This window comes from Notolepis coatsorum (genome assembly GCF_963971535.1).
Source record: "Notolepis coatsorum genome assembly, chromosome: 5".
Classification (NCBI taxonomy): Eukaryota; Metazoa; Chordata; class Actinopteri; order Aulopiformes; family Paralepididae; genus Notolepis; species Notolepis coatsorum.
In genome coordinates, this window is record NC_140169.1 from 131,953,576 (window position 1) to 131,978,086 (window position 24,511).

Below are 24,511 nucleotides of genomic sequence, written 5' to 3' on the forward strand. Positions count from 1 at the left end.
CCTTGTGACAATATTGTCACCCACTGTAATTGATAAGCCGTCGGTCTTGCTGAGTTTGTTATTTGAACCGAAGAGAATGGACTCTGTTTTGCCCATGTGTAATGATAGTTTGTTATCGGCGAGCCATATGCAGATTTTGCCTAGTTCCGTTTTGCCTATAGGTTATGAAACACTAGGCAATACTTTTGTGTTCATTAGAAGTAGAAAAATCATTCTTTCTGATAGTAAGTACAGTACAGACAACTGGTGTTGTCTTACTTAACCTTTTGATGACTGAAATGTCTAACCAAAGTAGACATCACCATATCATACACGTGTGGATACAAAGCCATCACATGACATAGGCGACAAAAGACAAGATACGATAAGATGATCCTTTATTAATCCCCTTGGGGAAATTCGGGTGTCAAAGCAGCATGGGGGGGGGGGGGGGGTGGGATACATAGCTTCACAGTCCTATACAGTCCAGTATCATACACTATAGATACACTTAAAGTATAGATACAAATACAATATAATATTAGAAAAAGTACAAACACAAGATAGTCCAGTGATATGAGTCTCTAGTGCAAAATACAAGATAGTCAGTACAGTGATGTGAGTCTCTAGTTCTCAAGTCCCGAGTTCTGACAGTGATAGTTCTGGCAGCAGATCTGGCCGTCCAAGCCCTTTGTTGTAGAGGTATATGGCTGCCGGTATAAAGAACCGGCCCAGATGGTTTGTGGTGTGTTGGGGGGGGATGAGTCTTAAACTGAACGTGCTCTTCATTCTGGCTAGCTCCTCGTAGAGGGGTTGAGAGGGGTTCTCCAGGATGGCTTCTAGCTTTTTCCTCATCCTCCTCTCAGCCACCACCTCTAGGTTATCCAGCTCACCACCCACTACTGAGCTAGCCTTCTTCACCAGCTTGTTCAGCTTGCTGGAGTCCCTCGAGTTGATGTTGCCCCCCCAGCACACCACAGCAAAAAATAGGACGCTGGCTACAACCGACTGGTAGAAAGATAGTGCAGTTGGTTGCACACGTCGAATGACCGGAGTCTCCTCAGGAAGAATAGCCTACCCTGTCCCTTCCTGTAGAGGGCCTCAGTGTTGTTAAAAATTTACAGTAATGCAATAGGGAACCAGGCATGCTTTCATAACACCATGTCCTAGCCAGTGACCACAGTGAGTGGTTTGCTGGCTCAGTAGCTGCCGCAACTGTAGTTCAATGTCCAATCTACCACTGTCCAAGCCAGACCTCCTTTGAGGACAGCTGGCCTATAAAGCCTATTGTTTATTGACAAACTTGCTTATCCGGCTGAAAGTGAAACAAACCACTTGGGAGTGAGGAATAGGGCAACTCAATACAGCTACACATTCCTAAAATATGTATTAATGCCATTAGTCCTTTAGAAAAAGAAATCAATCCCCTGCTTACTGTAAAGGCTATACTATTCAGGTTGTCTTGCCTCGGGCCTGTGCTTAATTATGTGAGGACTGGGAGAGAACAGACTACAGGGGGGGGGTGGGCAAGTGATCTGGGTGACTGGAATTTCCAGAGCTTCCTCTTTGTGCTGAAGCGTGGGTTATCTAGACACAAGCAACAGGAAAACAATAGATGCACCTTTCCTAAGCAGCTGACAGGAAACTAGGAAATAATGGGGTTTTTGTATTCATCAGGGCTTTGTCATGCGACCTGCTCAGTTCAGCGTTTATAAAAAGAAAGTGACTATATTCCCATGATTCAGCAATTGATTACCTTTGTGAAACATTTAGCACTAAAACTAAAAACAACTAAACAGAAATGGTCTCCGTGTGTATGATGGCAGCTGAAATGGTAGCGTTTTAATGAACACTCATCCTCACAAGCCTGTGACTAGAAGCAGAGCAGGGATATCGTAGCTCAGCGTGTACAAATAACATCTCCAGTAACGGACTGAAACAGAAAGAAAAAAAGAGATGAACAACTTGCAATGATAATTTATTCCTTTTATTATAAAATAAATGAGTTTGTCACTGCTTACTATGCCTATACAAGCCAGTGTGATTGCACACCCAAGAACACATAAGAGTAGCTGGTTTGTCAGAGATGGTGGAGAGGATAGATGACTGCAGGAACACGTTAGCTACAACACAGCACACTGTGTAGGCAGTGGCGTGCAACAGAGAGGGCTTGTGGGTTGTGGAGGGGGGGTGTTGCAGAACGGGCAACCGCAGTCCCCGTCCCCCCCCTTGAGTACCCTTGAGAAGTTGTGAAATTTAAATAACATTTTGCGCAAGACATCAGTTGTCTATTTCCTGGCTGCAGGGGTGCCCTAAAAACATGTCATTCAACCAAAAGTTATACCTTGTGTTGGAATTCTTTGTATTCTATGTAGTGGCACTCATAGGGGAGCACACCCCAGTGCTCAAGCTCCCTCTCCAATAGGCTAGACCCCTATCAGGGTGTCCGCGGGACCTTAAAAAGTCTTAAAAAGTCTTAAATTCAACTATCAACTATTAAGGCCTTAATTTGTCTTAAAATGTCTTAAATCCGACTTTCGGAGGTCTTAAAAACATGCCATGTCATCTTATGTTTCATTGTGAAATCTGGGGGGAAACTATTAACGGGAGATAAATCAGGCTTTTTTCTTTCTTTCACGCAAACGGTACGCAGTGGGGCGGAACCTTAATGTGGTCCTTAATGTGTGTCGCCGTCGGGAGCTATTTCAGAACACCGGAGCATACTGTAGGTAACACGTTATTCAAGCCGTAGCGATAACGCTGACGCTTAGTTTAGTTTAATTGATTTGTATTTATTTGCACTCGTTAATTTAACATGGGAAATGAACGTGGTTGGTCCCAGTGAAAGATAATTACGAGGCCCGCTGCAAACTCCGCAAAAAGGATTTTAAACTGGGAACGATGGGAATAAAAGCAGTCGAGTCACACATGCACAGCGCTAAGCATGTTTACCTCTGCAAAAACCCGCCTGCAGACAACTTCAATATCAAATTTATTTTCGACGGCGACGCTGTCCACATCAACTGCTGAGGGACAGGTAGGTCTACCACCAATTACATCTGCACCTGTCCGGGTAACGTTCGGCTCCACGCCAACCCTTGAAGCTGAGGTACTGTGGGTTCTAAATACGGTCGCAAAGCATCAGTCCTACAATGGAAATGAGGGACTAGGAGAGGTGTTTCAAGCGATGTTCCCTGACTCTGAAGTCGCTAAAACATTCACGTGTGGAAAAGATAAAACGTCCTACATAGCCAGGTTTGGATTGGCTTCTTGCATCCAAAAAATCTCTCCACGGATGTAAACAAGGGCAAGGACACGTTTGTGTTGATGAGAGTGAGAGCTTCACCCCACCCTATGTATTTATTTTCTACCACACACCTACCCCCTCCTAATGTACAGTCTCCTCCCCATCATATTTATATGTATATATATATATATATATATATATGTTAGGATCTATGGGTAACAGTACTGTATATTTGCATATCATATATGTCACAAATGTAACAGTAATATATACATGTATGTCCCTATGCCATAAATGTCATGATGTCATGTATGTTGTGTATGTCATAAATGTCACTATGAATTGAAAATGAGGGACCCTGATGGAAACAAGACAAACGTCTTTCTCTGGTCTGCATCCCCTTATTATTGTGTGTATTGAGCTGTACTGTATTGTACCCATTCTGAAATCTGTTAAATAAAGTATTCATTCAACCAAACCACAAAAACAAAACAACTGGATGAATGACAACTTTATTTAACAGATTGCAGAATGTGTACAATACAGTACAGCTCAATACACACAATAATAAGGGGATGCAGACCAGAGAAAGACGTTTGTCTTGTTTACATCAGGGTCCCCCATTTTGAATTCATATTGACATACACAACATAGAATAGATAGAATAGAAATACTTTTATTATCCCGTGGGAAATTTGACACTGCAAATCGCTCAACATTTAAACATTTAGACAGGACAGGTCACGAATTAGAATAATAACACAAATCAATCAAGTTGCCTAGGATAAGAGTAGAGTAAAATAGAATAAAAATGAAATAAAATATACAGAAATGAATACAGTAAAAACATACATGACATGACATTCATGGCATAGGGACATACATGACATACAGGTATATACTGTAGTACTGTTACATTTGTGACATATACGATATGCAAATAATATACAGTACTGTTACCCAGAGATCCTAACAGAAAATATTATATATATATATGATGGGGATGAGACTGTACATTAGGGGGGGGGGGGGGGGGTTGGACATTTACGGTGGCCAGTTTCGAATTGCAGTCTCCCGTAGGTGCTCTTTAAGAGCGGTTTTGAATGTGGGCAGGGGTAAAAATGGGTTTTAGGAGTGAGGTTAAGCAGTAGTCTGACCAGTTTGTTTTGTGATGTTTGTAATCTTGTTTTTAGTGCCTTTGAGGTGCTTTGGTACCATGAGGTGCAAGCATAGTCGTAGTACCCTTGAATGAGTACTGAGAGTACCCATGATTTTTGCCATTTTGTTATCGTGAAATTGGTATTAAATTTAATTCTGAGTGGCATTAAAAAGTCTTAAAAAGCCTTAAATCTGACTGGGCTAAACCTGCAGATACCCTGCCTATGCAGTATGGAACTCCCTAGTATTGTTAAGGAAGTGCCCTTTATTTTTTTTATATATATATATTTTTTTGCCCCTGGAAAAGTCTGTGCCCTCTAGTGCGTATGGGTATACAACAGCACAACATTCTATAGCTAAATGCAAATCTGCTGAAAGGGCTATGCATTCACAACATCAGCATTAAAAAAAACTGAAACTTACAGCCAAAGAGTGAAGTCAAATGTAGAACATTACAATGCGTGCCATTTGTTTGCATGACGAGAATCTCTCTCAAAGCCATATACTGTATGAAAAGCGGCATTTGCACTAGTGTAGAAAAGGGCCACAACAGCAGTGACGGGAGGCGAAATCCTGCTTTGACGATGATGCGTGGGCCATCACGGCTGTGGTACAGGTGTGTAAACAGCAAAGTGTTGAGTTGACATTGAATTTATAACCATCATAATTTACACAGAGTGCAAAATATTAGCAACACCTCCCCTTTTTCCATAAAAACAACTGAACAGGGGAATTTATTGGAAAGTGAAGACCCCTGACTGATTTCACCTATTAAACCCACTTCAGCCATGAGGGGAGGGGGTGTAGATGATATTTAAGCCTTGATTTTTTTATTTTATTAATTGTGCCAAAGTTGCTGCAACTCAACATTAGGCAGCTGTTCCTAATGTGTTGTACTCTTAGTGTAGTTCATGTGATAAAGAGGTAGATTCCCAAAACATATATATATATATATATATTTTTTTCAGGGCTAAAAAAAAAATAGATAAAAAGTTTTATTTTTTACTCAAGGAGGAGGAAACGAAAAGAAAACTTCAGCAAATAAATAAATAAGAAATTGGTACTTATAAGTCTCCCGGAAAAGGCCTGAACAATATTGTAATAATCATCATCATCATCATCTCAATGTAAGCACATGCAATAATGGCATTGTGAAAAACTAAATGTGGCCCAATAGTCAGACCATGCTTTAAAAATATATATATAATCTGGACTTTTTTTGTGGCATGTTCACCAACATTCTAGAAGAGTTTGATCTCTAGATGGAATATAAGCCTTTTTGGAACTTTCTTTAACCCATTGTAAATAGGAATACAAGTCTTGTTTTACTACAGTGTTAACAAACAATACAGACATAAACACACCTTTTAACAGCCACAAAATACACAGAGTACAGTTAGAAACGAATCCATCTGTTGTCTAGTGTTAGTCCTCGTTATCGAGAGCCCAGTCAATCAACCAGGTTTTTATTTGCCATGTCTACTCTTGGGGGAACGGGGATCCAAATACCCCCGACAAATTGAATCCTTGTGTTGTTAATTACAGCTTAATGAAACGATAAGGTAACAGTAAGACCCTGTAAGACAAAGTATTGCTATTTTTTCATCTGCATCATTTCATGGTCCTGTAATTAACACAACATAAAAATTCAATGTCCCTGATGACATCACTAGTGGGCATATTCAAACTCATTCATTCCCAATAACAAAATTTATAAATGAATGTGTGCAAAACTGTTTAGATACCAACATTTAGTCTCATTGATTGGTTCCCTGCTTATCCTGCACGCTCCACGTTGGATTCCTTATCTTGTGTTTCTTCATATCACAATATGTATTATAAACCATATATTATATTGTTCAGGCCCCACTCCAGATTCGAAGAGTCAATTAAGCAGAAACATGTGAACCTTTGTACCTCTTTGTAAGCAGGAAATAACAGGAACTTCTAAAGAGTGCAGTGCACATAATGTATTTGCCCGAAAAACTGATAAATAACCAAAGCGATGGAAACATACTATGAACAGAGAAACTATTTCATCAAACGAGAACTTCCAACTAAAATAAAGCTTTTCAATTGGGGTTCCAGCCACGGCGGGACTCCAAACATATCCAAGGTCAAAGTTCAACGTGTGATCCAGTGGCCTTACTAAATTCTAAATTTCACACCAACCAATGACCTCCCGGAGATCTGGATGTCGTCAAATGGAAATAGAGCCAAAATCTGAAAGGCAAGGATATAGCAAGAGGTCATATTTTACAGTGTACATTTTATTTCTTTGAGCACCAAAAAAATCTATTCTCATAGCATTTCACTAGCTAAACAATGGGAATGGCTAAATAATCCATACCCCCTTCGGATCGATTGCCATTTTGAATCACATCAATGCCATCTAGTAATCAATAAAAGGCAGGGGGGATATTTCCACTAGGGACAGGGGGGGCACGTCCCCCTCACTTTTCAAAATCTTGTTTTTTGTATCCCAATTTAGTCGTGCCAATTCCCCCCTCCCCTGTCTTGATCGTTGCTCACATGTGCCCCCCACTGGTCGGTCATAGGGAGGGTTGAAGAATCTATCGCATGTCTCCTCCGATACATGCAGAGTCAGCCAGCCACTTCTTTTCACCTGCCAGCGCGGACTCTCATTGGCGAGGTGTAACGTGTGGGAGGCTCACACTACCCTCGACATCTCCTGTCCTTGCTGTGCAGGCGCCCTGACCGACCTGTAGAAGTCGCCGTTTACAACGACCAGATTACCACCCATCGACTCCCTTCCTGCTGACTCTGCCAATTGAGTCAGTATGACGGCCGGCCCAAGCCGGAGGCAACGCTGACAGCCGGATTCGATACCGGTGTCTCACGCGTTGGTGACGAGCGCTTAGACCGCTGCGCCACCCAGCCGCCCATGCAAGACTGTTTCTGTGATGATGTGTGCAATGACATGTCGAGAGGAGTATGGCTGATGAAAAAAAAAGTATGGTTAAATGGAAATCGTCATGGGTATGATTTGAGCTTCACACGCGTATTGCGAGCACATCCCATCCCATAAGAATTGTGTGTGTGTGTGTGTGTGTGTGTGTGTGTGTGTGTGTGTGTGTGTGTGTGTGTGTGTGTGTGTGTGTCCCCACACTTCTCAAACTAAAGTTTCTCCCCTGATAAAAGGTGTATTGGAGCACAATGTATGGGTTCTACTCCTTCCACTCACATCGTTATTTCCATCGGCAAGATCCAGTGCGGTTTCGTCCTCCATATTTCGCAGCATCTTATCGGCGCCGGACTCACAGAGCAGGTTGGCGACGGCGGCGTCCTGCCTCCCCACGGCGAGGTGCAGCGGCGTGCAGCCGTTAAACATGGCGGCGTCCACGTTGGCGCCCCTCTTCAGCAGCAAGGTCACAGAGTCGACGTTGTGAAGTTCCACCGCCAGGTGAAGAGCCGTCTTCCCGCTGGTACCTTCCTGGAGAGACGGAACAAGGTCAGGAGAGAGACGGAACGACATTAGGAGAGAGACGTTTAACACGCTGGGGGTTGGAGAACCTAAAGTTGTGTAAAAGTTGTAAATTGAGGGAAAGTGATATCCTCAGGTTTCACAATCAGGTTACATTTGTTTATTTGTTTATTTTATGGATCCCCATTAGTCTACACCCATGGGTGAAATACTATTCTTCCTGGGGTCCGAACACATAACTTACAACAACATTACAGTACATTACAATAATAAAAATAAAATAAAAACATAAGAAACACTTTAGCCTAAGTAAGTACATTCTCAATATCTTTAAAATCACACACAAAGGCTCCAGCCACAAATACAATACTAACTAAACTAACTAACTAACTAACCTAACAATCCTAACTAAATAAATCAGTAACTCAACTGTATTTCATTATACAGCATTTTTCAACTTTTTCTTAAAAGTACATTTGTTTCTGATCATCATTATCTTCACAGGTATACAATTCCAGTTTACAGCAGCTTTATACATTACGGTTCTCTTAAGTGCATTTGTTCTTGGTAGAGGTCGAGTTAAATGAAGACCCACGATGTGTCTGGTGACATAGCCATGTCTAGTATTGGTGGGTTGTAGTTCTGACCACAAAGACTTAGGTTTACCAATTTTGTAAATATTAAACAAAAATGTTACAACTAAGGCTGCATGCCAACCTCTGATCCACTCTAAGCCAAGACAGAGCGGCATGCATTCCCTCAACACTGCTTTTTTTTAAAACTGTATTCCAATACAGTTACAGAAAAAGAAGACGTAATCAGAATACTGATACCATTCTCTATTTAGATAAATGCGGATTCTTTTTTAGGATTACATTTTATTCAGAATCCACCTCTGTCCACCTCAGAATCCCATTTAAATGACCCCGTCTGCCCCCAACCGTACCTCCTAATGTGTTATGCTGTTAACTGTGCCTTGGTTAATTAATCACTAAAATGAGGACATGCAAAGGCAAATGTATTTATAGTAATTCTTTTATTTAAATGTCCCCTTTAAAAAAGGCTTAAAAGCCAGTCCACTTGTTATGTGAAGAACTTTACATATAATTCAGGGTGCAATCTCATTACGTTAATATTGTAAATTTATTTCTTCTACTGTGATCATGCTGATGTTTAAGGGGTGTTCATCGTCTTGCTATTGAACCGTTCATGCCTCACTATGCTATTTGTTTAAGAAATGCCTCACTGGTCCTTTTTACATTCTTCCAAAAGATATAAAGATATCCCGTTTCAGAAACCATACACCGTCCACTCACCATGATGACTGCTATGTATAACACTGGATCATCATGAACAGTGTACCTCTATGACTTCCTGCAACTTAATTCCACTAAAGAAAACTAAATGGGGGAGCTCCAGTAGCTCACCACGTACCGCGAGTGCTATTTCAGCGCCGTGGACAACCGCGCTAGCGCGGATCTGGGGCTGAGCGAGTTCGAATCCCGGACTGCAGCCGTGCCTTTCCCAGAGTGTCTTCCCCCCCATCTGAACCCTTTCAGCCTGCTTCTGTCGGTCGAACTTGACCAAGTATAAATGCGATAAACGTATAAAAGAGCCAGGGAAATGGCCAAAGTATTAAAAAAAAAAAAAAAAAAAAAAAAATGAGTGCCCCGTCTGCTTCTTATATTTTATTTATTTATTTTATTTATTATTATTATATTTATTATCAATCAGATTTATTTATAGAGCACATTTAAACATGACACATGTCAACCAAAGTGCTGTACAGGGGGTAGATACATCTAAAAAAACATATAGACAACAATCACATCTCAGTTTTACAGTGGGACACACAAGCAAACAGGGCATGAGTCAGTGTACATCGGGAAATGCAATGAGTAGAAGTGGGTTTTGAGTCTATACTTGAAGGCATCTGTCGAGGGGGCAAGCCTAATGGAGGTGGGGATGCTGTTCCACAGTTCAGGGGCTGCCAGGAGCCTCTGATCGGCTGACCTGAGGGACCTGGTGTTGGAATAGGGGGATAGGAGGTCTGAGATGTAGGAGGGGGGCTGACCATTAAGTAGCGTACTGGAAGCCAATGAATAATATATCATATTATATAAATGTATTCATATTTCAATAAAGAACCAATGCGCAATGTAGCACGGTATTAGCAAGGGCATGACAGCACAATGGCCTTCAGTTAACTTGTAAATGGATGTCTTTTCATATTTAGCATTGAGGTAATCCAAAAGTAACTGAAAGTAACCAGATTACATTACTTTAATATTGTGATACCTTAAAGGGGCACTTCACAAAAAAAAAACATTGCTGATTTATTTTGCACATAATCTCACACACGTCCAAAAACTAAACAGTTTTGCACATTTTCATTTAGTTTGACAGTTATTGGGATTGAATGAGTTTGAATATGGCCGACCAGTGGTGTAATCGGGGACATTGAATCCTTGTGTTGTGTTAATTACAGCACCATGAAATGATGCAGATGAAAGAAATTGCAATACCTTGTTTTACAGGGGCTGCTACCTTATCATTTCATTGAGCTATAATTAACAACACAAGGATTCAATGTCCCCCGATGACATCACTGCTGGCCTTGTTCCAACTAATTTACTCTCAATAAGTGTCCAACTAAATGAATGTGTGCAAAACAAAAAGGAGTTTTGGGGTGTGTGAGATTCTGTGCAAAAATAAATTCAACTTTTGTGAAGTTCCAGAGTAAGTTACCGAATACATTTTATGTAGTGATTTGTAACTGAAACTAAATGCATTTAGAAAGTGAACCCTCCCAACCCCCTGGATATCCTCAGCAAGTGATTCAACTCAGAGTAACGTCTGTGGTAGATTAGGTCAGTCACAGACAGGCTGGGCTGATCTCCTGTAAAGCTTGGTGTACTGGCTCTCAGTGACACTAGAAAAAGCCCCCCCAGTACAAGGCTGGCCAGCTTTGCCTGATCATATCCCAGCTCTAATTATGTCTCTGTGAGTCCTGCAGGAACCACTCAGCTGAGCCCGTATCACTATCCACATTGCACAGGTGCTGAAAATTGATAGACTGTAACACAACATTAAGTATGAGCGGTAATCATAGTCCAAGGGAGAAGTGCGATTATAAATACTTGTGCCCTATTAACGGATCATATTCAGTATGGGGCCACCAAATTCAAGGAAAAGAAAAACTTGATAGCATATTATCATTCTGCAGCACTGAATCACCACAAAACAAGTCTTTACATTATGCCCTGATGCAGAGACGTGTAGCCAGATTCATATAAGAAGGATCGGCGTACCGGATCGGCTATTTGCAGCATCCTTAAGCACACAGGATTCGGGTATCTTGTTCAAAAATATATATATATATTTTTTTACTTGGTTATTGTGGACATCAGATCTGTGACCTGTGTATAACACTGGATGATCGTGAACAGTGCACCTCTGTAAGTTCTTGCAACTTAATTCCACTACAGAAAACAAAATCTGTTGTCTGCCTCTTATATGTTATTTTCTATTCATTTATTATATTCACATTTCAAATAAAGAACCAATGTGCAATGTAGCATGGTATTAGTGGCACAGAGCACATTGGGCTTCAGTTCACTGGGTGGAAATTGATTTATTTTCATATTTGGCATTGAGGTAATCCAAAAGTAACTGAAAGTAACCAGATTACATTACTTTAATAGTTAAATAGTTACTTTAATAGTAATACTTAAGGGGCAAGAGAAATGCGATGCTGATTTATCAGATCTGTGACCTGCTGGTTTCTCTGCCTACCAAGCCACGTGTTTATTTCATTCATTATAATATACAATACAATCTTCATTACAGTAGCTCTTCACTAAAGCATATTATCTAGGATCATAATGACAAGTACAGTTTAATTTCAGAGACACCTTGGACTCACCTGGATATTCAGGTCTGCGCCCTTCTTCATCAGAAGCTGCATCACATGATGCTGCCTGTTCAGTGTTGCCAAGTGAAGGCAGGTTAGACCTGGAAGTACACATGTTCTACATTACTGCTATAGAAGTCATGTGGCACTTTACAGGGTTTGAATCACTTACTAGATGCAATATGCATGTGCAACTGTCAATCAAAGACAGAGGCGTTAACAACCGGCAACACAAACTCTCAAACCAAGAAACATACTTCTGAACGATTCTAAAAATAAATTTGTTGTTGTTGTTGCAATAAACTAAAAACACACAGTCAGTAATAATCAGTCAAGTGTGCTGAACATTTAATCCAAGTTTCACAGTTTTCCCTTGAAATGGTATTTCGACCCTCAGGCTGCCTAAAGTGAGTTTTTGTCTGCTTTGGTCACAGGGTCGAACACACCCATAGTTTACTCAGTGTTAGTTCAGATGGACCTCTTGAGTTGTAAGTATGGGAGATTCCAGACTTGGACTGTGATGGTTTTCCTCAGTGTAGTTTGGATGTAGCTGAGCTGCTTTTTCAAAGTGGTTTTAGTTTGACAAAAAAGTATATTTGTGGTGTGGCTTGTGGTTTGGTGAACTATATTTTTAGAGTAGTTTCCCCAGCACGGTGCACAAATAATATATACGCATGTGCAATATATGCAAAGACACAGGCATGGCTGTACTTGTATAGGGGAAAGGTCACCTTTTCCCCCCTTTTTATCATTATTCTTATTATTTCTTATTCTTTAACCTCTTAAGCCCGATCTGTACCGGGCCAAGATTGATTTCACGTCACAAATAGATCAATACAGTCTGTATTAAGTGATGTTGCATTTCTTTTTCAAATGTAGCCAAGAGTAAAGACCCTAACCCTATCAAAACAGCAGTCAAAGTGTATATTTTCAGCACAACGTTTGTTTACCAATGATTTTAAGTGTTATTAGCTAAATATGAGCTTATCAAAATATCTGCGTATTGCACTGGAAAACGGACGATTTAGACGCGAGGACAGGAAGAAGTCATGAAATCATTGTAGTCCTAAGAAAGAGGAGACCCAGGGCTTTCGATGGACGTCTAAATTTCATAAAACTACACTACCCAGCTCACACCAGTCGCCCAGTCGCATACAAAGGCCAACCATTTTTCTTTTACAAATATTGACGTGAAAATCGTGTTTTTATCTCATGGGTCAAACAGACCTCAACGTTATTGCCATAAAATACAATGTATATTATTTCTTTACCTTTCTGTGAATGTCTAGGAAAATCTACTTACAGTAGATTTCATTCACGGTCTTTGCTGCCCTGTAACGGGTGCCTGGCTGGTGGTACTAAATCCAGATTTAACTCTATCATTGGAAAGAGGAGATTTTGCCCGATCCATGACTTGGCCATAATAAGGTCATTTATAGGCCTGATATTCTATTCATATTTCAAATTGCATGTGTCCGGTTGGCAAAATTCAGTACTGCATCTAAAAAAAAACTGTAAATCATCTGCCCTTTGTTCATTCGGTTAGATTTTTAGTACACTTTATCTAAATGTATCACTTTTGGTCAATGTTTGCATAGTGTAATTCACGGTCAAAGATAAAAAAAATAATAATAATAATAATTCATTCTCCTTTGGTTCATTACAATTTACTCAAGCATAGTAACAAGACACCATATTTCTGACACTGGGAATACATTCCCTGAGGTCCATATATGTCCCTAGATACCAAGAACATGCAAATGGACCTTGTAGAAGTGGAGCAATCTTCAATCTTTCTTGGGTATGTACTTTTAGGCGAAATATGGCTAGGGCTTAAGAGGTTAAACATGTGTCATCCCCCATTGTAGTTTATATGTCTAAGTCTTGTTTATAATTTTTTGTATTTGAAAAATCTAAAATAAATCTATATACACAGTATAGGTATATATAAAAAGATTTAACTAAGCTCTAGATATTAGATATCTGGTTGTGAATTCCTAAAAAGAGAACTAATCACAGTATGAGGTACAGTAGGAGTATATTTTCCCTACATTATCCCTATAACATAACCTAACCTTCCCCCGTGGTTTTGGGATGCAATAGGGCTACCCCCTCTTGGTTTTAGGGATGTGTGATTATGCATATACAGTCAAAAGTAAAAGTTTATTCTCATCTTTATGTTTAATGTGAAATAGTCACTCTCGTTTCTGCAACTCTTGTTCTTTCAACACCCACGAGGGATGAGCTAAAAGATATTTGGAAAGGTTTCACAATCAATGTTCTTATTCCCTGAAGTACCCTTGTGATTTAATTTAAACTACCAATGATATCTGTGGTAAATTGTATTTGATTTACTTTGATGTTTGTTTACGGTTATCGAAATGCATGCAGCTTCAGTGAAAGTCTTGCACCTTAGTTGATGTGCTTGATGAAAATAAGCTTGAGGGATCCAAAGTTATGATTTCACGTCTCTATACACAGACAAAGCTGATACTGTATGACAAACATTAACACAAAATGTTATTACAAACATGTAACCAAAAAATCCACACACTGCCATTAATGCCCCTGATGACATCAAGCTCAATTTATTATAAAATTATCAGTGTGCAAATTATTCTTTTTGACCCAGCGCCTAGAAAAGGATTTCCTAGATGCGTGTGCATGCTACTACCATTTAGCATTAACTAACACATAGTGGCTGGCTGCTATCTACACACAGTGCTGCCCTTGATCTGTCAATGGTCGTTTCTGTCTTGGAAGACCAAGACTTTGTTAGTCAGTTAGTTGTTTTTGTGCTTTTTTTCCATGCTTAATGTTTTACCTCCTGAAAAACGACTCTGGTAAGCACTAGATTCAGAGAGGTCCTTCTGTATCTCTGGTAAGCACTAGATTCAGAGAGGTCCTTCTGTATCTCTGGTAAGCACTAGATTTAGAGAGGTCCTTCTGTATCTCTGGTAAGCACTAGATTCAGAGAGGTCCTTCTGCATCTCTGGTAAGCACTAGATTTAGAGAGGTCCTTCTGTATCTCTGGTAAGCACTGGATTCAGAGAGGTCCTTCTGTATCTCTGGTAAGCACTAGATTCAGAGAGGTCCTTCTGCATCTCTGGTAAGCACTAGATTCAGAGAGGTCCTTCTGCATCTCTGGTAAGCACTAGATTCAGAGAGGTCCTTCTGTATGATTGTGCAGTGAAAAAACATTTAGTTGAGTACGGCTGTCTTTAGGCGAGGACAGCCCTACACACAATGGCAACAGAACCGGGAGTCTTGGCGTTACCTCTCCAGTTCTGGATCTCTAGCACAGGCACCAGCTTGCTGGGGGAGACGTCTCTGGTCATCTCGGCAGCACATTCAGTGCCACCCTGCTGGCAGGCCACGTGAAGCGGGGTGTTCCCGTCCTGGTCCTGAAGCTCCAGGCTGACGCCCTTCTCCACCAGGCCCTGCACCACGCTGGGCAGCCTCAGGTAGGTGGCCAGGTGCAGCGGCGTCTGGAAGATGACGGGAAATAAATACACGACACTGGGAGAGTGAAGAGAACGGTGTGGCATGCGCTCAATGTTGGATATGTTCCTAATATGTAAAAGTGTATTCTTATCGGGCGGCTGGGTAGCGCAGTGGACTAAGCACTCGCCTACCAGCGCAGAGACTCTGGGATCGAATCCAGCTGTCAGCGGTACCTCCAGCTTGGTCAGTCGTCCCTACTAACACAATTGCCAGTGTTAGCGGGTGGGAAGCCAGTGGGGTATGTGTCCTGGTCGGAAACTGCGACTCCTACTAGTTGGTTTGGGCGCCTGTTCAGCAGGGAGGGGATCTGGGGGAAATAGCGCAAACCTCCGCACACGTTACGTTCCCCCAGTGAAACTCCTCGCTGTCAGGTGAAAAGAAGCGGCTGGCGACTCCACATGTATCAGAGAAGGCATGTGGTAGTTCTACACCCTCCCCAGGCCGACAGTGGGGCAATGCACGCAACGACCAGGAAGGGAATTGGCATAATGACTAAATTGGGATGGGTGAAAAAAATACAGAAAAAGCCCAAAAATATATAGAATACATTTTTATTTTTTATTTAATTGATTCTTATCTTTCCGGGGCTAATGTGAAACAGTTTTGTTTCGTTTCTTTCGACACCCGCAAGGGGACGAGCAAAAAATACTTTGGAAAGGTTTCACAATCAAGAGCTGTCGAGGAGAAATGAATGACTGATATGTGACCAAGAGAGCCGACATGTCTGCATGGCTTTTGGTGAGCTCTTCTCAGAAAAAAGGGGCTCAGTGAGTCATTGTGTAAAGTGCAGAGGGTGACAGTTTTGCCTCCTCACACATTTCCTTTTAAACAAACAATTGCTCATACAGCCCTCTCAGCTTTTGGGAAATGTCTTTACCAATAACCCCTTGCGATGTGCCACCTCTTTCTCAAGGGGGTCCTCAGCTTGCTCTCGCTACTGTGAGCAACAGACCGCTACACCCCATCTCTAGTCTGTACCCTGGCAATAATTACAGTATGTCCATCCGCTTGAAGGATTTCAAAGATTCCTTCACCCACACACACATACATTCCCCAAGGTTCTGTTTTATATAGCAGGTAGAAGAGAGGACTTTCTGTTTAAAGTACCTAACAAACTCATTAGGGAACCACCCACAACGATGGAGGAAATACTGTATACTGGAAAGAAATGAGGAACAACAGTTCTCCTGAATTCCACGTTAGAAATTGCATCATCCTTTGTATTGCTAAGTAAGACCATTTAATAATTGGTTACAAATGCTTAGATTCTGTTTCTTATCTCAACACGAATACAAAAAATTACCTTTAGAAACCATGTTTACCAACACTGACCTCGGATAGAAGATGCTTGTTTTGTATTGCAGATGCAGTAGGAGGGTATAGGACAGTAGGCCAAACAGATACTTTCAACCTTAAAAAAAAGTGTTCCAAGCATCCCGTTTTCCTCTTGGGACAGTTGTATTCAGTACTAACCATGCATCATGCACTGTTGTGACTTTTTCAGAGGTTCAAGTTTCTAATCCCTAAACTACACAGAGCAGTAATCTCTGTTGGCCAACTGCAAAGAATAATAATAATAATAATAATAATAATAATAATAATAATAATAATAATAATAATAATAATAATAATAATAATAATAATAATAATAATAATAATAATAATAATAATAATATAATACTGTGCTTACCTGGTACAAATTGTTTTGAATGTCCAGGATATCTTTTGAGAATAGCTGTATCAATTGGTGAGCGAAGTATACGTCTTCGTGGATGATGGCTAAATGCAGGATTCTATAGGGGGTGACAAACACAAATGTTGTATTAAACAAACCTTTAAAAATAAATGCACTTTCTCATATATTTTGCAATCAACCAACTCAGATGAGGCATAGAAACAGAAAAATAGGTCTTACTTTCAAAAAGTTACAGAAATAGATGTCGCCTGGTGAATTACCTAGAAGTGTAACACTGCATGAATTCTTAAGAGGGCTGAATGACGGGTCTAGTGGTTGAAAGATATTGGGCAAGGATGGAACTTTTTTAGAAAAAGTTTGCTCTTTTGGCAGGATGTTTAAGAGGCACGTCATTACAATCTATCAAGCACCAGGTGAGCTTCAGTTAAAACTCCCAAAGACAAAACAAAATTACATTCAGTTAACTTTTTTTCATTACGTTTATTTAAATATTAGACTAGCACAAGCACAGTGTCCCTCTATCTTATGACTGGTGGTAACACATGCTTTTTCTTTTACAGTATTTACTTTCTTTTGTCGTTAAGAACTTTATCACGTGCCATTAGTCATAATAATATCTAACCAATTGAGCAAGAACAATACACTAGCCCCAAAGCCTGGCTGAGAGGGAAGTGGTATCCAACAAGTGTGCAAAACGCAGGAAATGGAACTTAGCAATAGGGCTTAATTTAGACAAACCTACAACAACAGTGCCAGTTTACCTAACCTACAGAATCCCCCCCACCCCCCATTTCTCCTCAATTTATTATTCGTTATTCCCATGTGTGTCACGGTCCTGGTTGTTGCGCTATCCTCAGTCAGTCTGGGGAGGGTGTAGACTGCCACATGCTTCTTCCGATACATGTGGAGTCGCCAGCCGCTTCTTTTCACCCGACAACGAGGAGTTTCACTCGGAGAGTATGATGCGTGCAGAGGTTCACGCCATCTCCCCCAGATCAAGTGCCCTGACCTGTAGGAGTCTTTGTGGTGTGCAAGTGCTTTTTACCTCTACCTACCTAGGCGCCCTTACTGGGTTATTTTTGATTCACAGAGTAGCCTAACAATAATGCAGACATGTTTCTGTAGTTGCCTTGCCTTGCCCCTCCCCCCCCTTGTTTGGATTCTAAAATCATTCATTACCTCTGCCAAGGAGTTTGTCTGTGGACCAAAATCTCTCATAAGGCCATGGCCAGATTGCCATACAATTTTCTGTTAACGTTGATGAGCCCTAGAGGAAAACACCTATTGATCTTGGTGGCCACCATCAGGCCAAACTTTAAATTTTCATTTCTCCTGACCTGTTCGTTATACAGTCACAAGAATACCCAGAGATGTAGCTCTTCATGGACAACACATTTGCCATAAGGACATATGAAGTCCGCCATATTGGTTTTTCTGCAAATCTTCTGTTTTACCTACCCCTTGTGACTTAGTTGTGACACTTTGCCGATTAACAAACATGTTTGTCCTACTATAGCTAGGAGCCCTGTGGACTCAGGGTGGAGTTATTTGGCCTCACGGTGGCACTGTTCTCGCAAGATCAAAAACATGAACTCAACAATGTGTCGGATCACCATGACATTTGAAATGTGTTGTCCCTTTGCGACATCCTGCCGATGGTTATCAATATGTATTAGACAGTTGATAAGCCAAACCTTATATCCAATTTCAGACAGATGCATGGCAACCAGGAAGTGTGAAAGTTAATGGAAAAGCAGGGAGATCGTTGAGCCTCGGTGGAGGTCTGCACTCTACCGAGTGCTTTGGTCTAGTGAACAATGGAACAGGTGTAGGGCACTGCAGAGGGCAGACAGATGGAGCACTTACCATAATGGCCATAGTGTCCACTGTCTTATTTAGTGACAGGCAATAACGGATGAAAACACAAAGCCTTAACACACAAAAGCATCCATTATGGGTAATTGTTTAGAAAGCCAGATCAAGTAAGTTTAGTGAAAGTATCAATTCATAGACACTTATAGGATTTCAATGTGATTATGCTAATGAATGATAATGAAGAAAATGCTATTTTCGCTAAAATTTTCAGGTCCATCCTTTAAAAAAGGTAATTCGGTAACAATGTAATAAATTAAAAGGTATTACTACTTTCTCAGCGTTACTTGAAAGAGAAAAAATAAGTAACGTCAAAAGTATTGACGTTTGAAGAAGGCTCTGAAATATCAACGTAAAGAATTTGAATAGAATAGCACAATCTTAGTATTTTTCACAAGGTCATCCCTTCCTTAACAATTGTTAATGATACTAAACATTCTGTCAAAGAAAAGAAAAACATCTTTATTACGTTTTTGTCTTTGTCATGCCAAAGGGTCAATATTGGAGTGTTTAGTGTTTGAAAGCTTTAAAAACGTTCACATGAATTTCTTAAATTTCCTATAAACCCTGCATATTCACTAAATTCACCATGAATATAATTAGCAACTCATTATATATTTTAGAAAATATCTATTAGGACAGTAACAAATTACACATCATATTTTAAACCCACATTCAAATAAGTGTAGGCTACCTATACCAGCAAAGGTCCTCTTGTGATGTATGTCAAAGGGATTTCCTAGTTTGAGTAATAGCTGAATAAAATAGAACGGAATATAATGTTTTCATGATTCTTTCTCAGGCTATATAAACGGATTTGATGTGGCCTCTTTCAGCTATTTTTTCTGCTGCAGGTAACTATAGTAAAAACGGTAAGAATGAGACCATGGGACATAATAAACAATGAGGGCGGAAATAAAACGAGGTCAGAGAGACACCAGAATGCCGCAAGGACATCAATGGTTTGACGATACTAAAGACTATTCACTTATTGTATAGTGCGATCACGTCAAAGTGTAGAAGATGATATATATTACACTTCAAAGGATCGGTGACTTACAAAAGGGGGATGTACAGGGTACTGACTGCAGGGTAAAAGTTATAAGTACTTATTACTCTAATACTGTAATTAAGTACGGTTTTGTGGTAGCAGCCTTTGAGTGTAACATGTTGACAATGCCTTTTCATAGCATGCGCCCTGCCTCTCACGGGGAAGTCCAGGGATAGCTGTCTTCCACTTCTGCTTTCCTACTCGGGGCGCTTTCAGTTTGTTTGAAATGGTCCGACCAAACTTTCTAAACAAAGCCATTTGATCATGCAGTGATGCAGGTCAGCCTTTTATTGGACAATACATACGTTTGAATCCCATGCCTGCAGACATTAGGCTGTGAATGAGCATTTTGTACTTTAGTTTGTATATTGTGTATACTGTAACTGTATAGTGTTTGGTCTTTATTAGGGATGTCCGATATTATCGGCCGACCGATATTATCGGCCGATATCGGCAGTAAAATGTGATATCGGAAAATATCGGTATCGGTTAAAAAAATAAAATAAACAATAACAATATTTGTTATATATATATCCAGTGAAATTATTAGTTACCTGAAATTATTCCGTTTTTTGTAGTGGGAAACCCTGCATATATCGGTATCGGTTGATATCGGTTGATATCGGTATCGGAAATTAAGAGTTGGACAATATCGGAATATCGGTAAAAAAAAGCCAATATCGAGCATCCCTAGTCTTTATTCTTTTTCCTTTTTTGTTTTACTGTATGAAGCACAATCTCAGGGGGCTCATACATAACCAAGCATTTCACAAATAAAAGAAAACTTGACACTTGAAATTGAAAGGGGGAGACGTTCTGGGGTGTCAAACTTGCAGGGGTACCGTATTTCATTCATTTTGGTAGTTTTGTCTTCATTCATTCTCATCGGAGGCTGACTGCGCAGTCACCGGCTATAGAGTCCTCTGGGTTGCCAGGTTGTGCATGAATGTAGTGTATTAGGTGATTGGCGAGTCTCTCAATGTAAACTGGCAACACAAATCCCCTATACGATTGATTGATTGAATGATTGATTGATTGCAAACTTTATTAACAGATTGCAGAATGGGTACAGTACAGCTCAATACATACAATTGTTAAGGGGATGCAGACCAGAGAAAGACTTTCGTCTTGTTTACATCAGGGTCCCCCATTTTCAATTCATCATAACATATACGTGGCCCGATTTAATTAATGTCACCCGTTATGAAATACGATACATTTTCAAATTCACTGTCAGTGATTAATTATGTGTCACTGTCTTGGCTACTGTCACCTGAATTAGGCACGTGAGGTATTCGTTTACTACAGCATGATGTCTATTTTGAACTTACCAGCAGCGAAAATAATAACCGTATGATGGTGGAAAAAAAGTGCACATTTCAGGAGGACTCCATCCTGATCCATTACAATGAAAGAGCTCAAGCAGGATGTGTGGAGGGGTTATCACAAAAATGATGATTCCCTCATCGGATCATGTTAATATCATGGACGACAGGCACGTGCACACAGAGCCCAAGGGGTGGTTGAGCACCTGCCTTTTTGAGCCTCATACAAAAAGTGCCCTTTTTGAAAAAAAATATTTTACCGTTACGCATAGACTGCCCTTCCAACTGAAAAATGTCAGGATAGAATCAAAATATTAGGTAAAGAGAGAGAGATGCCCCATATTCCATTGCAGTTTGCACGGCCTCCTCAGTGTGCCTCTCCGCGGACATATATATTTTATGCATAGCGTGGGTGGTGATGATGATGATGATGATGATAGAACCCGCTGTGGCACATACAGTTGAATGCTGGTATTACACTCATTGAGGGACACGAAGAAGTCAAGTCCGATGGGATTTGGGAATCTCAAATACAAATCGGGATTGGAATAAAAAATGCATTTGTATTAAACAATACAGAATATACAGCACTTCTTGGGGTCTGTAGGGTAAGCACTTATTCCCTCTCCCCTGAACATTTATGGAGATGTATGGGCCTTTTAAGTCAGTGATAAAAGTGTCTTTCAAGGATAAGTGAGCTCCTGCACTGATTATTATAGTTCAATATTCAATATTTGATCACCAAAAACCCCCAAAAAGCATAAAAAGCCCCCCCCCCCCCCCCCCCGAAAAGGGCCCTTAAAAATCGGGCTTGCACGCTAGGTCAAAACACACAGGTATAGTGCCCTTTTCAGCCTTTGAGAACCTGCCCCTCTAAAGTCCTGTGCACGTCCCTGATGGACGGTGTCAAAAAACATTGATATTGTTGTGTCCGACTCAGGAAGCTATAGTGGTTCTCAACTGGTCCAGCCTTGGGACGCAACATTTTCCTTAGTCATTAAGTCGCGACCCAAATTTTTTAACCACTATGATTTATTTCTATTTTTATTTTTTTTGCAGTAATACGCAATCTTTCATGCACTGTTAACAACATGAAATAAACACAAAAAAGTGCAACAAAAGTGCAACTAGGGCTAAAAACCCAATGAAATAAAATAATAATAAATAATATGCTTCTTAGAAGATTTCTTAGCTTAACATAACATACCTAAGTTTGGGGGAACTAATGGGATAACTGGGGTTGCAAAAAAAGTGCAACTAGGGCTAAAAACACAATGAAATAAAATAATAATAATAATAATAATAATAATAATAATAATAATAATAAATAATATATCCTTCTTAGCAGACTTCTTAGCTTAACATCCCAGGGAACTAATGGGATAACTGGGGATGTTGTTTGCCCCTGACAAGAGTCTCAAAGTCTGGGGTGATGGTAGACAAAGCAACTCTGAGGTCATGCTCAATGTCCAATCTGTTCCTCTGCTTTGTCTTCAGCTGGACCAGAGCTGAGAAGCCACTTTCACAAAGATTGGTAGTGCAAACATTTTTTTTCTTTTTTTTTCTTTTTAATTGAAATGTTTTACTTAATTTCTTTTTTTACACACACACATCCGCGACCCACTCAGAATGGCCCCGCGACCCACTTTTGGGTCGCGACCCACCAGTTGAGAAACAAATCATTACGTGGTGTTTACTGTGGTATTTTTAGATAATGCTCTCATAACCTGATTGAACACTACTCATGCCCGTGCACCTGCACACCAGCAATATATAAACTGCCACTATAGCTCAACTTCTTTCAGTTTGACTGACAAATACTTTTAACCACCACACATTATTTTATCTATTTATTACAAAAGAGTTGCACTACATCCCTACCTCATTTTTGCATACATGATGTCATGTATGTTGTGTATGTCATAAATGTCACTATGAATTGAAAAATGGGGGACCCTGATGTAAACAAGACGAAAGTCTTTCTCTGGTCTGCATCCCCTTAACTGTATTGTAATTTGTACCCATTCTGCAATCTGTTCAATAAAGTTTTCATTCATTCATTCATGCATGTTGTACTTTAGTTTGTATTGTATATTTTGTAGTGTTTGGACTTTATTATTTCTAACTGTATGAAGCACAATGGGGGCATTTCACTGTAATGTGACAAATGAAAAAAAAAATTACGTAAAGAAATGCATCGGTTTGTCCGCGAAGAGCCCGCTACCTAATATAGGATAAGCGTTTTTTTTTATTTTTTATTATTATTAATATGAAGGGCAACTTACGTATCTCCATCTTCTGTGATAGTGGTGAGCAGGTTTTCTTCCTGTTCACTGAGTTCTGTGTCTCTTTCATCTCCGTGAGTCTTCGAGACGCTGCAGTCCGCAGCCACGATCTCCGACAGACTGTCCACCGTCAGGGACGACGAGCCGTACGCGGAATCCAGACGCTCGTCCGTGGCAAGGCTAAACTTGTCGCCGGATTCATCGCATTCGGGAGTCGCCGCCGGATCCCGCACCGTTTTAATATTATTGAACGGGTCGTCTTTCATGATGGATCTGAACGATTCGATGCCGGAGTCTGTGCGGTTATTATCCTCCATGAAATCATCATCCTTCCTATAGTCGCCACCGGCGCTCGCCATGGTGGCGTCGGTCCGAGTCCAGACTCCAGCTCCCTCTCTCCCCTAAACCGTGATGCCTGCTGCCGTTGATCGGCGATGCGAGGATCGGTGATGATCAGAGGAAAAGCTGATCACACCTGAGGAAATAATCACCGCTCCTTTGTGAAACCAAAGGAATGAGCTGTTACGTCTCATGCCACCGAGCGCTTCTCCTTTCCAACACCACTACAAACACAGGCTGCTTTATTACAGGAATAAAGGCAACTCGAGTCGGCGTTTAGATTACTTATTGTCATTAACTCATTCCCCCAAAAAAGCAATAACTCACTTCCAAAAATAACACAAACCGAAAACCAACCAGTCTTCTAAATATATGGCAACATCATAGGCCTGCTGAGTTCGGCCTACATAGTTAAGAGCATGTGAGCAATGAAACGCGATAGCGAAGGACGGCTATGGGGAATCCCCAACGGGCGTGGCATAACATCCCGCAGAACTAGCGTCTGGTTTTACTGGATGAACTTTGTGTGGAAGTGAAAAGAAGGTTAATCATTCAAGGGAATCTCCACACAGGAAACATTATTTAAAAATCTTGCAAAACGTGTGTGGTAACTTTGAAAACAAAAGCCTATAAAGTTTGACAACAACATAATGCTAATGGTGAGCTGAAACCAAGCACATTACAATCATGTACCTGT

At 40.5% G+C, this 24,511-nt stretch overlaps 2 protein-coding genes across 2 annotated transcripts in view; both read right to left on the reverse strand.

Moving 5' to 3' along the window:
* Positions 1–24,511, reverse strand: part of LOC311228354 (phospholipase B1, membrane-associated-like) — a gene marked incomplete at both ends in the record, with an annotated part of 540,482 nt that overhangs the window by 292,555 nt on the left and 223,416 nt on the right. The window lies entirely within an intron of this gene.
* nfkbie (nuclear factor of kappa light polypeptide gene enhancer in B-cells inhibitor, epsilon) lies at positions 3,758–24,216 on the reverse strand. The gene is made up of 6 exons (XM_084314835.1): positions 23,476–24,216; positions 16,937–17,039; positions 15,020–15,230; positions 11,755–11,843; positions 7,590–7,838; positions 3,758–6,607 (listed from the first exon to the last, which is right to left on the reverse strand). Exons 1-6 carry the CDS (start codon positions 23,832–23,834, stop codon positions 6,533–6,535), a joined length of 1,086 nt encoding a protein of 361 aa, XP_084170961.1. The 5' UTR covers positions 23,835–24,216; the 3' UTR covers positions 3,758–6,532.